Here is an 18,934-nt window from a genome sequence, read left to right on the forward strand (position 1 = left end):
CCAGTTAGAATGGCCATCATTCAAAAGTCAGGAAACAACAGGTGCTGGAGAGGATGTGGAGAAATAGGAACACTTTTACACTGTTGGTGGGACTGTAAACTAGTTCAACCATTGTGGAAGTCAGTGTGGTGATTCTTCAGGGATCTAGAGCTAGAAATACTATTTGACCCAGCCGTCCCATTACTGGGTATATACCCAAAGGACTATAAATCATGCTGCTATAAAGACACATGCACATGTATGTTTATTGCGGCACTATTCACAATAGCAAAGAGTTGGAACCAACCCAAATGTCCAACAACGATAGACTGGATTAAGAAAATGTGGCACATATACACCATGGAATACTATGCAGCCATAAAAAATGATGAGTTCATGTCCTTTGTAGGGACATGGATGAAACTGGAAAACATCATTCTCAGTAAACTATCACAAAGACAAAAAACCAAACACCACATGTTCTCACTCATAGGTGGGAATTGAACAATGAGAACTCATGGACACAGGAAGGGGAACATCACACTCTGGGGACTGTTGTGGGGTGGGGGGAGGGGGGAGGGACAGCATTAGGAGATATACCTAATGCTAAATGACGAGTTAATGGGTGCAGCAAAACAACATGGCACATGAATACATATGTAACAAACCTGCACATTGTGCACATGTACCCTAAAACCCAAAGTATAATAATAAAAAAATAAATAAAAAATAAAAAAATAAAAATAAACAAATAAAAAAATTTGTATCAGTATGAAAACATACATAATTATGTTTAATCTCATCTTATATGACAGGAAAAAAATCGGCATAATAGACAAGTCCTCTTTCTTCAGGAGGTACATATCTGTTTGGGATTCCTTCCTTTTGAGAAATGTTAAGTCTTTTTGGGGACAGCTCCCCTTTCCTCACATATAACAGAGCTGTCAATCAAGGGGCTCTGCTTCTACCATCAATTAACTCAGCCTAGCTAGAAAATCCCTTATCCTTAGACCAGAGATCAACAAACTAACTCTGCTGTTACAGCACAAAAGCAGTCCCAGATAATATGTAAGTAAATGGACACGGTTATGTTCAAATTAAAATTTATTTTATTCATTTATTTTTGTTTGAGATGGAGTCTTGCTCTGTCACCCAGGCTGGAATGCAGTGACGCAAGCTCAGCTCACTGCAAGCTCCATCTCCCGGGTTCACACCATTCTCCTGCCTCAGCCTCCTGGGACTACAGGCGCCCGCCACCACGCCCGGCTAATTTTTTGTTATTTTTAGTAGAGACGGGGTTTCACCATGTTAGCCAGAATGGTCCTGATCTCCTGACCTCGTGATCCACCCACTTTGGCCTCCCTAAGTGCTGGGATTACAGGTGTGAGCCACCGTGCCCGGCCTAAAATTTATTTTTAAAAAACAAACAGCAAGCAGAATTTGGCCCACGGTTGTAGCTGTCAACCCCTGCCCTAAACAAAGTGAGTGGATACATGTGATTCAAGTAGGAACAATCAAGTTCTTTTTACACATATTGTTATAGACATCAGGAGATAGAGGGACATTTTTATTCTGCAATCTCATGGTCTATGTAATATATAATCCTGGAGCTCATAATGGCTCTCTGCCAGCATGGAGAAACTAGCAAAAGGAAAGAGACAGATGCTTAACACTCACAATAATATCTACAGGCTTGGATTCAGCCAAACTTGAAGCCCTTGTTTAGAGCCATTAAACCAATAAATACTATTTGTATCACTTAGTTTGAGCTGAGTGTCTTACAACCCAAGGAGTTCTGAGTTATACAACAGCAGACTATTTAATTATGTATCAGATGAATTATATAATAGTAGACCAAAAATCTATTCATTTAACAGCGTACTATTCATTAAACATTTCCTAACTTGCTTTATGCAGCCAGCATTAATCAGACACCAAAATCAAGCAAAGATATTACAAGAAAACTCAAGACCAATGTATCTCAATAACACAGATGCAAAATTCCTTAAGAAAAATTAGCAACATCTAAGACAGATACTATACCATGACAAAGTGGAGTTTAACCCAGGAATATAAGACTAATTTAACATCCAAAAAACAATGTAATTTACCATGTTAACAGAATAAAGGAAAAACATCATACAGTCATCTAGAGAAAAATGAAGACAACGCATCTGACAAAATTCAACACTCATTCATGATAAAACTCTCAAACTACAACTACAAGGAGACACCCTCAACCTAATAAACAGCATCTTTAAAAAACCTACAGTTGACACAACATAGTTAATGGCAAAAGACTGGACGCTTAACCCCTAAAGCTGGGAACAAACCTAGTATGTCCATTCTCACCACTTATTTTGAACAATGTATTAGAACTCCTAGCCACTGCAGTATGACAAGAAAAAAAATATGAAAGGTATAAAAATCAAGAAGGAAAAAGTAAAAGTATCTCTTCACAGAAGACATGACTATGTATAAGAAAAATCACAAGCAATCTACAAAAAAGCTGTAAGAATAAATAACTTCAGTAAAATAACAGGATAAAAGTTCAGCAAACTAAAATATATTTCTATATGCTGAGTTCCATGAGTACTTCTGGTGAGTCACTGACCCTGAGGATCATCTGGGGGTCCCCTGAACACACATGGTTATCTATCTGAATTATTAGGTATTTGAAAACAGTATTTCAGTACATTGTAATGACATCTGAAAAAAAGCAAGTCAGGCATCTGAAAAAAAATCTATCATTGTCTCTCCCAACACTGTCGGAAGGAAGTGCCTTAAGTAGTCTACATATAAAACAGACTCTAGAGGTGAGGTAAAATCAGAGCACAGCTCTATTTCTACTCCATCAAGGTCAACGTTTTATAATAATTCATAAGGCTAAGCTTAAAGTATCTGCTATACCTTCTGTATCTATTACTAGAATATATCCAAATAGATATTTGATTACTTGAACTAAATTTATCTTACTTCATAATAATTAAACCTTCTGAAATATTGTTGGTACAATTACACTCTGATAAAATATTTGTCTTCACAGGCAGTATAATTACAAACTTCACCCAGAATTTTCAGGAGTTCTAATTAACAAAGTTTAACTCAAATATTCACTAGATTTTTCCCATCTGGTATTCTCTTTACTTTTAAGTAACTACAGAATAACAAATTGAAAGACTTCTGAGGCTAAATAAATTTAAAGAATTTTGAAATCAATTCTTTCCCATTTTTCAATCCATGGAGACTTTTTGGAAGGAATGTGTTAATCTACAGTATAGTTGAGGGATATCATGACATATTCCTTAAAAAATTGGAGATATAATGCTAGCTCTTTAGAAGCATGTTTATGAGGTGATCTGCATAGTATCTAGCAGAGTCCCTTTGTAACTGAACATTTAAGAAACTGCTTAGACAATAAGTTATATACAAATATATTATTAATAAAATGCTGAATTTCAAAAGATCTCTGAACAAAGAATGAGTGGCACTAACCATCCAAAAGTTGTATCAAAAATATTTTAAGTGTCCAATAATTACATTATAATTAACATTTAAAAAAAAAAAAAAAAACAAGAAAGAGTTCTAGTCCTTATTACCAACCTGGAAACTATACTACAACTACGACCCAAGAACAAACAGATCAAAACAGGATACCATAGATTATATAATTTGTTTATATCCAAATACAAATCCATAAACACTCCATATCACAAAACTCAGCTTATTACCTCTTTAATTTTTTCCCTTTTCTCTCTTATGTCATTATCTTCTGGGTCTCCACCACTTATTCCTACAAGTTTGGGAATAGGGACTGGTGGCAGTGGCTTGTTCTCTTTTATCTTCATTTCTTGGACTACCTTATTTTTCTCTGTCTGAATTTCTGCTCGAATTTCCTCTCTTGACTTTCTTAATTTTTCTTTTGCTTCTTCCAAGGCCTTCTCATGATCAGCTCGAATTTTATTTCTCAGACGTTCTTCTTCTTCCCTGTGAGAAAAGAAGGAAATAAAACGTAAGAGTGAGCCTACTTAAGAATGTCAACCTTTAAATATAAAACATAAAGACCTCTCCATTAAACCCAGGAACTTGTTTTCTACTTTTGCCATTAAAAGGAAAGAATTATCAGTGAGACAGATTCGGATCTGGAATGAGAAAGAAAAGGCACCCTGGATACCTAAGATCAAACTCTGTTTATAATCTCTTTATACAATTTCCAGACTAAGAGCAGAGATAACAGTAACTTATCCACAGACACTTGCAAAAAATAGACACCAGTGAAAACTAAACGGAGGAGAGAAAACAAAAATAGAATAAGTATCAGAGAAGAGACAAAAATATAAACATAAGGCCAAAGAAAAAGAGGAAAAGATAAGAGAACAGGAAGTTTTTCATTTATATAGTACAGCATATGCTTCTAAAACCTTTAAATTTTCAAAAGTGCATAGATATTATAATGTAACATTCCCAACTGATGTGGGCATGACTACTTGAAACTCTCTTGAACTCTTGTTAAAAACAGATTCCAATTTAGTAGGTCTACATGAAACCCATGAATCTGTATCATGAAGAGCTCCTCAGATGATTCTGGTGTACACACAGATTTGGAAACCACTACTGCAATGGACACCTACACCATTTTCTACTCAGCCCTACTTTTGTGAAAGAGAGTTCAATATTCCCTCTATATCCACCCCAATCCACAGGAATGAATACAAGAGTGGTACTTACTGTAAACCATTCTTTTCCAAATCAATCAACCAACGATGACTACTCTAAGGGTAAACACCTAACCCGAGAGTCAATAGGTCATCTCTCCAGAAATTTAATTCAAGCTCTGCAGATGGCTGAACTTATAGCATTGCTAGTGAGAATGTAAAATGGTGTAAATTTTTCCACTTTGGAAAAGTTTGTGTTTTTTAAAAAAACTAAAGATGTAACTATCACAGAATCCTGCAAATGCACTTCTCGGCATTTATCTCAGAGAAATAAAGACTCGTGATCATTTAAAAAAAAAAAAAAACCTTTATATAAGCTGGGCACAAAAAGACAAATACTGTATGATTCCACTTGTAGAAGATACTTAAAGAAGGCAAAACCCTAGAGACAAAAAGTAGAATGATGGTAGCCAGGAACCAGAGATGGGATAATGAGAAGTTATTGTTTAATGGGTACAGAGTTTCAGGTTTACAAGATGAAAAGAGTTCTGGAAATGGATGACGGTGATGGTTGTACAACAATATGAATGTATTTAATGCTACTGAATTGTATACATTTAAAATGGTTAAGATGGTAAATTTTATGTTAATTGTATTTTGCCATAATGAAAAAAAATGGAGGACAAAGGACTATACACAAATGTTTATAGCAGCTTAATCCATAATAGGCAAAAACTGAAAACAATCAAGGTATCCTCCAAAAATAAATGGTTAAACAAAACTGTGGTATATCCACACTACGGACTACTACTCAGCAATAAAAAGGAGTGAATTGTTTATACACACTCCTTGAATGGATCTCAAAGGCATTCTTATCTGAGTGAAAGAAGCCAATTTCAAAAGGTATACTATATGATTCCATTTATATGATATTCTCAAAAAAGACAAAAAAGAGGCATGGTGAATAGATTAGTGGTAGCCAGGAATTATGGATGACGGATGGGCTAACTATAAAGGAATAACACAAGGGAGTATTTTTTTTTAAATGATAGAATTGTTACATATATAATTATGATGGTAGTTACATGAATAGCACGTGCTAAATCATAAACCTGTATGCCAAAAGAAAAATTCACAATCTAATATTATGTAATATTAACAATAAAATGTTAAACACTAGAGAAAAAATGAGTTATTAGCACTGAAAAGGTGCTGATAAGAGAAACGAGAGAGAGAAAAGGGAGAGGGAGGTGAAGTAGGCTAGACCGTCAGTAACACAAAAGGTCATTCAGCAGGGAGGAAGAATCCATGGGGCCTACAGACTGGATGGATGTGGGAGGAATGGGGCAGGGAACTAAGGTTGGTCCCTGAATGAATCCATGAGAAACTGACATGAGGGCTGATCTTTTCAGGCGACTCAGGCAGACAAGGGCATCATCAGCACATAGGTGCTGATTGAAGTCTTATATAAGATATCCAAGGCAGAAACACCCAAGAGCCTTCCAATCCCAGCCCCACATTTTACCAACAGAAAAACACTGTGCTACTACTACCCCCAGAGAACAGATCATAATCCGTCTATGTTAATCAAGTCTTTCCCAGCTGCCCTTGCAGCTAAGGGTAGCCATAAAACCCTATTTCAACCAAAGAGAAAAAAGGGAACTATCAGGAATTTTCCTTTACAGATTAACAAATGCACAGAGCCAGTTGAGAAAAGGACATTTACCTGCTAAGTCTAAACCCACCCAACCACCTATTCCTGTCTTCAAATGTATTTGTGAAGCCTAAAGCTAAGAGAGCCATCTTGCAATCAAGAGACAATAAGCCTGAGGTCAAATGGCCAACATGGTTCATGACAGAAGAGAAAGAGGGAAAGTGCCTGCTATTATGAATTACCGCCACGGCCCTCAATTGTCCCAAGATTTCAGATTCTACGGAGTAACTATCAGTGGGTATTCTGACATTTCCAGCCGAGAATTTCCCCAACTCACCCACTCACTATGCAAGCATGCACATAGATTCAGAAAAACAGAGGACCTGGAAATGGGCCCCAAAGAAGAGCAACATCAAATGGGGAAGACTGGCTCTTTCAAGGGTAATTTTCCATCCTGATGACAAATGGGGAGATTTCCCCAGGAAAACAAGCTTTCCATTTCTATCTCCAAGTACCATGTTATCCCCAAGTTATTGCTAAATGGCATGTGGAATCCCCAACCATGTTTGCAATAGCTCATATGTTATCACTCAGAAAGCATCTTCACCTACCAATGAGCTTCCACGAACAGGTGTTACACACCACTTTCTAGAGCCCACCCTGTGGGGGGCAAGACATATATGCCACAAAACATCCCATATCCCCTCGCAGAGTTTCACCATGCACATGGGCATTTTAAAAGCCCTGAGATGTTCTGCAATAGAGTTGCCTAACACAACACTTCTTGAACTTACTTAGTCATAGTCCTCCTTTTCTGCATACTCTTTTTAGCGTGCGATGGAACCACAATAAGGAGGCTACCATCATGCCTCACCTGAACTATTGTAATACGCTTCCAACAGTCTTCACACATTCACTCTCCAACCACTCCCCAACCCACCCACAAGCTATTCTCCATCCATACTATAGACCCAATGTGCTTTCTGAAATTATTCAGACTATGCCTCACTCTCACTTAAAACACTTCATGGCTTCCCTTATCCTAAGGAATTCTATTATATTATGGACTATTAAGGAATTCTGTATAATGTACCTTCTATCTATCTCTCAAGCTTCATCTCATACATACTCCTCTAGCTCTCTGTTCTACAGCCACACACCTTCTTTCAGTTCTTCTTTTTTTTTTTTCTTTTTTTTTAAATAGAGTCTCCCTCTGTCACCCAGGCTGGAGTGCAGTGGCACGATCTTGGCTCACCACAACCTCTGCCTCCCAGGTTCAACAGAGTCTCCTGCTTCAGCCTCCCAACAAGCTGGGACTACAGGCACACGCCACCACGCCCAGCTAATTTTTTGTATTTTAGTAGAAACGGGGTTTCACCATGTTGCCCAGGCTGGTCACGAACTGCTGAGCTCAGGCAATCCGCCCACCTCAGGCTCCCAAAGTGCTGGGATTACAGGCATGAGCCACCGTGCCCAGCCACCTTCTTGCAGTTCTTTTACCTATCATTTTCTTTCCCATCAATAGCCCCATATGCATCCCATATGCATGAGGTTTCCTCGCTTAAAACACTCTTACAATTTCTTCTTTACCTTCAAGTCACTGATCAATCATAACTTCTTCAGGTATCTCCTAGATTAGACAAATCTCCCTAATATACAGTCTGATGGCACCATGTATCTTTCCTTCATAGTACTCAACCATATGTGATTCTTTGAGTAATGCCTGTCTCTCCTGATGACTATTAACTCCATTAAGTTCAGAGACCCTATCTGATTTTTGTTCCAACGTATCCCTCAATGCCTAGGACAATACCTGGCATATAGTAGGTGTTTAAAAACACTAAAATGCAAATACAGATTCTAAGACCCCATCTGAAGTAAATATGATATAGAAAGTCTATATACCATCATGAGGCTACAAACAGTCAAAAGAGTTGTAAGGCCGGGTGTGGTGGCTCACACCTGTAATCCCAGCACTTTGGGAGGCCAAGGTGGGTGGATCACCTGATCTCAGGGGTTCAAGACCAGCCTGGCCAACATGGTGAAACCCCGTCTCTACTAAACATACAAAAATTAGCTGGGCATGGTGGTAGGTGCCTGTAATCCCAGCTACTCAGGAGGCTGAGGCAGGAGAATTGCTTGAACCTGGGAGGCGGAGGTTTCACTAAGCTGAGATCGTGCCATTGCACTCCAGCCTGGGCCAACAAAAGCGAAACTGGGTCTCCAAAAAAAAAACTATGTCTCCAAAAAAAAGAAAAAAAGGGTTATAAACAGCAGCTCTCACTACAGGGTAGGCAATACAAATGCATATTAAATATTAAAATCCATATTAAAATTAATGACATGGTGTTATGGTGAGACCCCTTAATAACACTGCCATGTAACAGTTTTCCATTTTCACTTACTATTGCTATTAACTTCGTGTTAGCATCAGTTGTTCCTCCACAGGTGAAAAGTACATTTGATAGCAACATGTATAATAATTTTTATAATTATTTTTAAAAATAAAAAATTGAGACCTCTAAATGTTTGCTCTAAAGGAAAGCTCCAATCATCTTATCCCACTTGTTATTGTTAAGGCAGTCAAACTTTGCTCATCAGAGAACCTACATTGTTGCAATATTGTGAAGAGCCTTATTCAAACACATTTTGAAAATCTAAATAATCTATAGATCTATTTTTATTTGTCCCTCAAAAAGCACTATTTGCTTAAGCGTTTAGTGAGTAAACTATTTCAGAAGAACCAATATCAACTAGAGGGCAAGAAAAGACTAACCAGACTGGTCCTAAGAGAAACTCCAGAATTCCAGGAAATTCAATCAGACCTCCTATTAACTGGGTTCCAAGAGGAATCATTTTGCAGTTAGAAAAAAGTATACTTAACCCAAAAGTCAGGAGACAAAGATTTTAGTCCCAGCTCTGCCCATGCCTCACACTACAACCTGGAACAATCACTAAAACAAAAGCCTCCATGATTAGTACCTTCATTAACAGAGATAGGAAAACATACACTACTCTGACTATACCACTTTAAAAACACTATAACCCTTTTTTGCTAAGTAATTCCTTGTACTTACCTTGGAATCAAGTAAAAAGTAATGTTCTATACACATGTAAGTCAATAATTTCAATCCTTCTAACTTCTCTGTTCCAAATTACAAGTGAATGCAGCAATCTTTACAACTGCCAAAGCAAATAATGTACTTTATTTCCTTTTTTCCTTGAGTTTTCACAATAATTATTTAGTAGCACTATTTAGTAGCACTATGAACTTTCTTGCTAGTTTTCTTCCCTATATGACTCAAAATTTTATTTTCATTTTGATCTCCATGCAAATGCTTCCTCAAATTTTGCTTTGGCAGCCAAATTTCTAGATTTTTAAATTACTCCAGCTGGGGGTTTTATTTTCACTTGGATGATCTTTCTCTTATATATTTTTAAGATTGTTTTTAACTTTGGTATTTTCAACAGATAATTATGTTAGACTTTCATTTGTAAAGATCATTCCTTTTCATCAGTGTCTTGTATCTTCCTGTGTAGTAAAGAATTTGGCCTTGTGCAAAGAGAAGTCTCACCATTGACTTCAGCTTCTGGGAGGTAATGTGTCATAGTTGATAGAAGTCTGCTTGTTTATGATGGGTGCTGGCCATACCAGATCTTCAGGTAGGGTTGGCCACAACTAACAGTTTTAAAGTAAAAGCTAGCCATGTCATAAACACCAACAATATGGCTTAGGACAAGGCTCTGGGTTACACAGTATCAGTCCATTAGGAGACTGAGTTCAACCATACAGGCAATTGAGTAATCAATCAATGACGCCTACATAATGAAGCCCCATAAAAACTCTATACACTGAAGCTTGAATGAGTTTACCAGGTTGGCAATCATGCATACTGTCACACATTGGTGCTGGAAGAACATGTCCTGACTCTATGGGAAGAGGACACTGGCAGATCAACATTTGGAACTTTCCTGGACTTCACCCTATGTGTTTCTTCCCTTGGCTGATTTTAATCTCGATCCCTGTAATCTGTAATCCCTTTGTGAGTCCTTGCAAATTATCAAGCCAGAGGGTGGTCTGGGGAGCCTTCTGAATTTGCAAGTGGTGCCAGATGTGAGAGTGGTCATGTGAAGAACCGCGCCCTCAAACTTTGCAGTTTGGCTGAGTACCTTCCAAGGTTTCAAATAAAATCTAGTTCTATATCTACAAGTTCTCATGAGATTTGAAGTTACTCTTTTCAATTGTATCTTGATGTGTAATATTTAATTAACTTTTGGATATCCCATAAGTAATATAAGGTTTTGTTTGTTGTTTTTGTTATTTTATTTTTTGTGTGTGTGTTTTGTCCTTCAACACAGCCCTGATCCTTGAAGAGCAAGGGCAAATGACAACAAAACTAGTAATTGTAGCTTAGATGTACAAGGCAATGGCTTCATCAATTACATATATTATCTTATTTAATTCTCATACCAACTTACGAGGTACTCTCTATCAAACACCATTATTCTCTACCTTATTATGAAAAAATTAAGGCATGAAGAGAAAAATACTTTGTTCAGGGTCAAGGAGCTAGTAAGAGTCTAGATACAGACAAATGCATTTTGACTTCTTAAACACTATGCAAATACTGAGAGAGACAAATTTTATTTAAGAGTTTTCTCACACGTACTGTGCAGATACTGAAAACTGTCTCCCAAAATCTTTTCTTTCTTCTTCCTTAGTCCTAGAGCCCTCAAGTTTTGGCTAAGCCCATGATCCTGCTAAATAAAAACTCTATTTCTCAGCCTCTCTTATTGAAACTGTCCTGCAGAATTCATATGTGTGAACAGAAATTAACTTCTGTCTTGCTTAAGCCGCTGAGCCTCTTGAATCATGTTTGGAAGCATTCTGGATGATTCTAATTTACATAGGGATACATAAAATTACACTGGAATTTTGGTTGGCAAAAATTTTCCTTTATATTCCCTCTTTCCTTCTCTACTGGAGCTTTAACCTTTACTTACAAATATGAAGTTTCACCTGTCCTTTAAAAATAAATAAAAACTCCCCTCAAAACTGCCTCCACTTCAGCCTTCATTGGTGTTCCCCTTCCTTCACTTTACTTTTTCAAACAGTACTACACTTGCTGTTTCCACTTCCTACACTTTACATCACTCTTCTATCCACCACCGTTAAAAATTGATCCTTCCTTTGACGCTGCCTCTTCCTCAAACCTGCTTTACCAACAGGCCTCTGATCATTGGTTTTATCATCTTCAATGTAACCTCAAAAGTATAGTGTTCCAGCCTTTTGGTCACTTCTGCCCTTACACTCATTCAGTAGAAACAGAAGAAGAAAGTGAATGGAGAAAAAGAGAACTTCTTCGGCCTAATAAAATATATTTCCAAAAACTACAGCAAATCACATTCCTGATAATCAAAGTACAGAAGTAATTCTCTCTCAAAGTGAAGGAAGCAAGTAAGGATGCTCACTATCACGGCTTCTATTTGATTGTACTAGAAGTCCTAGCCAGCCAGCAACATAAAAAGAGAAAATGAAGGCCAGGTGCAGTGGCTCACCCCTGTAATCCCAGCACTTTGGGAGGCCGAGGCAGACGGATCACGAGGTCAGGAGATTGAGACCATCCTGGCTAACACGGTGAAACCCCGTCTCTACTGAAAATACCAAAAAATTAGCCAGGCATGAATGAATCAACAATGTAATGCTACCTTTTAAAAGATAAGTAACAATGGCCAATACTAAAAGTTTTTTTATGACAAAGTTAGATATTAAATAGCCTTCTCAAACATCCTATATTTTAATAATATTCAAAAGGAATTTCAGAGAATCCAGGAAGACACGCACACACACACACAAAATAGTTGAAGCAGTTATATAAATAGTTACTTGTGCACAATACAGGCCAAGAATGATTTTGGGAAATGACTATAGGATAGTCAGCAACTGGTACAGAAAATAATGAAACAACAGCATTCTACACTGCTTTACTGGCAAGTGCCTGAAGGAATTTAAGACCTTCCAAAAAGAAATGCCATGCCTTCAAGGTAATAAAAAGAAGATCTCCTTAAACTTGGAAATAACCAAGAGGTTAATTAAAACGGTGTTATCATAAGGGAGATGTTTACAAATCTGGTCTAAGATGATTTTCAACAGCAAATGAACGTACTCTACCTGCACAGAATAATACTGTCTTACAAACGACCAAAAGTTTCTGAACATTATCATTTTAAGAATCACATACTTTCCAGTGTACTGACTGTAGTTCAAAGCCAAACAGGACAAACTGTATCACATTTGAGATCACCACTCCTTAACAGTAATCCCATTCCTAAAACAACATGTTAATGAAGAAGCCCAACTGTTTCTCAATATGAATTGGTTGGCCACATGAAAGAGGCTAAAAAAGATTTAAGGCTAAGCACTGAGAAATCCACAGAACCTCAAGCTTTTATACCAAATCCAATTACTTTGGTCATGTGGCCTCTACAAAATACTAAGTGCTTTAGCACTCCCACTTTAATAATGCAGCCATGGACCATCAACACAAACTTACTGTCTTTATCTTTAGTTAGGTATAGGTCACCTATTTGGCTATTAAAAGATTTTGTTTCTGTAGAAAGCAGTTATAGATTATTCTAACTAGGGTTTTCAAAGGATTTCAGTTTGCGTTTATGGTAATTTCAGATTAAATCAGTGGTTATCTGTCATTCAAGTAATTTCAGCTTAACTCAATAAAATTTACCAAATGTGAAAGGCAAGGGATACAGAGAAAAATAAGGCACATGATTTGCCCACAAGAGTTCACAATCTAATGAATACACAAACAAAGTAAGTACAAAATGTGTGAAAGAGAAAATAAATACCACGGACAGCTACAGAAAAGGTAAGACGTACATAGAAAAGAATAGTCACTTGTTAACCATACAGGTATATGACTAGAAAGCAGATTTACATAGGGAAATAGCAAAAGAAATACATGATCTTCGAATAAAAATTAAAATAATAAGAGTTTGCCATGCAGATCAAGTAATAAGTGCATTCTAGACGAAGAAAGCAGAGTGTACAAAGACACAGAAGAAGTAACACAATTTACTAGTTAGCAATTAACTTGGTGTGGCCACTAATGTATAGTGTGCAGTGTAGGGGAGAGTGCAGTAAAGTAGGACAGACAGCCTAGCAAGGAAGCTAGAGAAGACAAAAGCTCAATCATTAATTGACCTAACAATGCAGCCTGGGGAAAAATGCAAGGCACTAAAGAACTTCAACTTGAAAATGGCATGACTGTACTTAAATCTTGGAAAGAATGCCTCCTCAGGATTGACCTGGGGCAATGTGGGAGTACAAAGGGAGAGGATATAAAGCTGGAAGTAGGAAAAGGAGTCAGGAGGTCACAGCAATCCTCCCAGGCAAAAAATGACAAGGTCCTAATAAAATGTATTTAAAGTAGATACGGAGAAGAAGGACCAAAACAAGTGACCTTAGAAAGCTAGAAATTTAGGCAAGTGATTAAACATGAGAAGGAAAAGGAATTAACAATAATAGATTTTTCACAATACTGACTGGATTGAAAGGGATACCATTAACCGAACCAAGAATAAAGAAAGAAAGGGTGATTTGGGATAAAGGGAAGGAGTGAGAAAGAGATGAATGTGTATGATTTTAGACCTGTTAAGTTTAAAAAGTCAACAAAGCTCATAGCTTCAGATGTCAAAGGCTGAAAACACAGATTTGGAAATCATCATCCTATATACAGGAGGCATAGCTCCCACCTAACTGTACAGTTAACATGGGTAAATTTTACAGTGTGTAAAGTAACTGAATAAAGTTTAAGTGAGAACAGCTATATTAAATCTGACAGTAACTTTTAGAGCAGGTATAAAAAAGGTCACTTTGTATTAATGAGCTCAGTCAATATGTCAAGAGAATATAACAATGATAAACATTACACACGTAATAAAAAAATTTCAAAATACCTGAAGCAAAAACTGACAGAAATGAAAGAAGTCAGCAAATTCACAATGTTGTAGGTAATTTCAACATCCTTCACTCAATAACTGATCAAAATAGAAGGAAAATCAATAAGGACATAAAAGACTTGAACAACACTGTCAACCAACTTGACCTAATTGACATTTACAGAACACTCTACTCAACAACAACAAAATATACATTCTGTTTAAATGCAAACGGAACATGTACCAATACAGACCATTTTCTAGGCCATAAAACAAGTTTCAATGAAATTAAAAGTATTCAGACCATATAAAGTATGTTTTTTGCTACAATGGGATTAGAGTAGAAATCAGGTAACATAAAAGTATCTGGATAGTCTCCAAATATTTATAAACTCAATAAAACGCTTCTCAATAATCACAGGTCCAAGAAGAAATCAAAAGTAAAACTAGATGACTGGTGATGATTGCAGATAATTTTGAATATACTAAATATACCAAACTGAATAAACCACTGAATTGTATACTTTAAATGGGTGGATGGTATGGTATGTGAATAATATCTCAATAAAGGCATTTTTTAAAAAGTGAAATTTGAAAGTGCCCTGAACCGAAAGAAAATGGAAACATCAAACTGTAGATAAAGCTAAAGTACTTCTTAGACTGAAATTCATAGCACTAAATGCCAATATGAAGAAAAAAAGAAAAGTTAAAGAGACAATTATAGCAATCTACATTGGGGGAAAAAAGATCTTATATCAAGAACCTCAGGTTCTAACTCAAGAAAATGGAAAAAAGAGAAAATTAAACCCAAAGTTAGAAGAAGAAAGAAAATAATAAAGATAAAAGCAAAACAAGAATTAAAATACAAAAGAACAGAGAAAAACCAATACATCCAAAAGCTAGTTATTTGAGATCAATAAAATTGATAAATTTCTAATAATGACAAGAGAAGGGAAAAAAGAGAAACCACAAATTACCAATATCAGCAATGAGAGAACTGATACAATTACAATCCTACAAATACTCAAATGACAGTAAGAAACTATTATTAGCAACTTTATATCAAAAATTCAGTAATTCACATTCCTTGTTTAAAAAAAAAAACTACTCAAGTGAACTCAAGAACTAGATTACCTTAACAGCCTGTATGTATTAAAGAAACTGAATGTATAGTTAAAACCTCTCCACAAAGAAAACTCCAGTTCAGATTATTTCACTGATGAATTCTATCAAGCATTTAGGTAAAAATCAATACCAGTTCTATGGAAACTCTTTCAGGACACTGAAAATGGAAAACCAAACTCATTTCATGGGGCCAATATTACTCTGATACCAGAATCAGACAAATACAATAAATAAATAAACAAACAAATATCCCTCATAAACATAGAAAACTACTTTTAAGATTATAGAATAATTACCAAAGGGTGTCTAACATTCAAAACTCAATCGATGTAACAACTTGCTACATTAAAAGACTTAAAAAGAATGACCTCATGATCATCAAGAGATGCAGAAATAGTATTTGACCAAATCCAACATCCATTCCTGATGAAAATTCTCAGCGAACTAGGAATGCAAGGGTATTTCCTAATCTGATACAGGGCACCTATTGAAAACCTACAGCAGCCATCATACTCAAGGGTGAAAGACCGAAAGCTTCCCCATTAAGATCAAGAACAAAAATCTACTCAAAAATCTATTACAGGTTCTAGCAGTGCAATTAGACACACACACTAAAAAAAAGAAAAAAAAAGGTATAAACCTTATAAAACCTTTAAATTGCTTTGTTGTAGTTTTAAAACACATAATGCAAAAAATACTGAAAATCACTACCCCAGTATACAGGTTCTAAATAAAATAAGGCCTGGCCTTCCTGTAATGCAGGGATCCCCAACCCCCAGGCCACAGATCAGTACCAGTCCAGGGCCTGTTAGGAACTCGGCTGGCAAGCAGGAGGTAAGCTGTGCAAGCAAGTATTACCACCTGCACTCCACGTACTGTCAGATCAGCGATGGCATTAGAATCCCACAGGAGTGCAAACCCTATCTTGAACTGCTGATGTGAGGGATCTAGGTTGCACACTCCTCACGGTGATCTGAAATGGAACAGTTTCATCTTGAAGCCATCATCCCCCACCCCACCCACTGTCCTTGGAAAAATTATCTTCTATGAAACCGGTCCCTGGTCCCAAAAAGATTGGGGACCGCTGCTGTAACAAATCAGAAACTGAAAAAGGTATAAAACTCAAAGGAAAAAGAAGAAACTATCATGCACACAGTAACTCTTTCTTTCTTTTAGCTTCAATATTGTATGAGATTTTGGGGGGTTGTTTTAGATGGGATTTGGTATCTTAAGTAGTCATTCTCATTGACATTTTGAAGTATAAAGGATAAAAGTTGAAGTGGATTTCTGATCACCGTAAAGATCCTTTACCAAAAATTTGTATGTTTTCATCAAAAGCTACCATCAGAAAGAGGTCAGAAACAGCACTGATACACCAGGATGTTGATTATCAGAAATCACCATCAATACAAAGCAAAAAGTCATTATGGGTATCTGTGAAGACATGAAAATAATTTATTGTAAATATTATTTTTAAAAAGGTTTTGGTACACCATTCTTATCTTGTGGAGTAAAACATCACCCATTCAGTCTTTGTGCAGCCCTTGGCCCAAAGCTGTTATTAGTACTACAGGCATCTGATACAGTTTAATATATGACCCCACTAAATCTCATGTTGAATTGTAATCCCCAATGTTGGGGAGGTGGGGCTTGTTGGGAGGTGTTTGGGTCATGGGATGGATCCCTCATGGCTTGGTGCTGTCCTCACAATAGTGAGTTCTCATGAGACCTGGTTTGTGACATCTCCCACTCACTCTCTCACTCCAGCTCCTACTGTGTGAGATGCCTACTCCCTCTGCCCTTCACTTTCTGCCACAATTATGAGCTTCCTGGGTTCTCTCCAGAAGCAGATGTTGGCACCATACTTCCTGTACAGCCTGCAGAACTGTGAGCCAATTAAACCTCTTTTCTTATAAATTACCCAGTCTCGGGTATTTCTTTATAGCAATGCAAGAACAGCCTGATACAGCATCTTTACCATGTCTCCTCTGCCTACATATATCTAAGGCAGTAAGAACCCCAAAACAAAATTGTTATAGCCATCACTCCTTGTTATTATAGATAATTTCTCAAATCTCTGCCATTCCATTCTCAGGCTTTGAATTTTCCCTCTCTTCAAGTGTCTCTAATTTGTCTTATTGGCTCACATCTTTCCTTTCTGTCTGGCCTCTCCAAACTGACAACTTGTTTCTGTGGTCAGCCTAGATTTATCTGGTTTGTTACTAAGATATTATCTCTCAGACTGATTCAATTATAGACTAAATATTTGTGTCCCCCCAAAATTCATATGTTGAATCCCTAATTCCCAAAGTGAGAGTATTTGGAGATGATGGGGGGTGGTATTTGGAGATGACGGGCGGGGGGAGGGGGCCCTTGGGAGGTAATCAGGATTAGATTAAGTAGTGAGGGTGGGGCCCTATAAGGAAAGGAAGAGAAAGAGAGCTGTTGTCTCTTTCTTCACAAGCACACATGGAGAAAAGACCATGAGAGGACACACAGAGAAAGTGGCAGTCTGCAGGCCTGGAAGAGGGCTTTCTCCAGGAACTGAATCAGCCAGCATCTTCATCACTTCTCAGCCTCCAGAACTGTGGGAAATAATGTTTGTTGCTTAAACCAGCCACTCCATGGTACTTTGTTAAGGCAGCTCATGCAAACTAAGACAGCCGCCGACCCTGAGCTCCAAGCCTTGAAGCCTAAAAACTAATGGTACACCTTTACCTCCATACTTCTGCATTTACTACTACCTTTTACATTGTTTTAAATGTACTTTATTTGCGTTAGTGAACTTACCGATATGGAATGATCCACACCACTCATGTAAGATAGAAATGAGATAGCTTATGTGGTTTGTCTTCACAGATACCAAGAACCACATACTGTCAGCAACACCCAATTGAAATCATAACAACCACTATCAGTCCCAAACCAACTGCTACTTTTATTAGAATCACAACTACTGGCTATACAAAGACTGCTGAAAGGAACACACCATACTGTTTTCTACAGCAGCTACACCATTTTACATTCCTCTCAGCAATGCACAAGGTTTCCAATTTTTCCATATCCACTCCAACACCTGTTACTTTGTTTTTTTTGTTTTTTTTTTTTTCACAACAGCCATCCTAATAGATGTGAAGGGGTATCTTATTGTGGTTTTGCTTTATATTTCCCTAATGATTAGTGGTGTTGAGCATCTTTTCATGCGTTTATTGGCTATTTGTACATCTTCTTTGGAAAAATATCTTTTCAAGTCCTTTGCCCATTTTTAAACCAGGTTTTTTGTTGTTGTTGAGTTGTAGGAGTTCTTTATATATTCTGGATATTAATGCCTTATCAGATATATGATTTGCAAATATTTTCTCCCATGCTACCAGGCACCTTTTCACAGTTTTTGTTTGTTTGTTTTTTTTTTAGAGATAGGGTCTCACTCTATCACTCAGGTGGGAGCACAGTGGCACAATCATAGCTCCCTACAGCCTCCTGCTTTAATGATCCTCCCACTTCAGCCTCCGAGTACCTGGAAATATAGGTGTGTGCCACCACATCTGGCTAATTTTTTAATTTT

General features: G+C 37.1%; 1 protein-coding gene across 2 annotated transcripts in view; it reads right to left on the reverse strand.

Annotated features, from left to right (window-relative positions):
* Positions 1-18,934, reverse strand: part of MAN1A2 (mannosidase alpha class 1A member 2) — a 176,458-nt gene that overhangs the window by 137,485 nt on the left and 20,039 nt on the right. The window contains exons 1-2 of one of the 2 annotated variants that reach the window (XM_030824770.1): positions 11,848-11,878; positions 3,711-3,966 (exon numbers count right to left, since the gene is read on the reverse strand). In XM_030824770.1, the coding sequence (XP_030680630.1) occupies positions 3,711-3,827 (117 nt within the window). In that variant the 5' untranslated portion in view covers positions 3,828-3,966; positions 11,848-11,878. Of the gene's footprint in view, positions 1-3,710; positions 3,967-11,847; positions 11,879-18,934 lie in introns of those variants that run through there. The other variant, XM_030824769.1, reaches the window with a different exon arrangement.

The sequence above is a fragment of the Nomascus leucogenys genome, chromosome 12, assembly GCF_006542625.1.
Source record: "Nomascus leucogenys isolate Asia chromosome 12, Asia_NLE_v1, whole genome shotgun sequence".
Lineage (NCBI taxonomy): Eukaryota > Metazoa > Chordata > Mammalia > Primates > Hylobatidae > Nomascus > Nomascus leucogenys.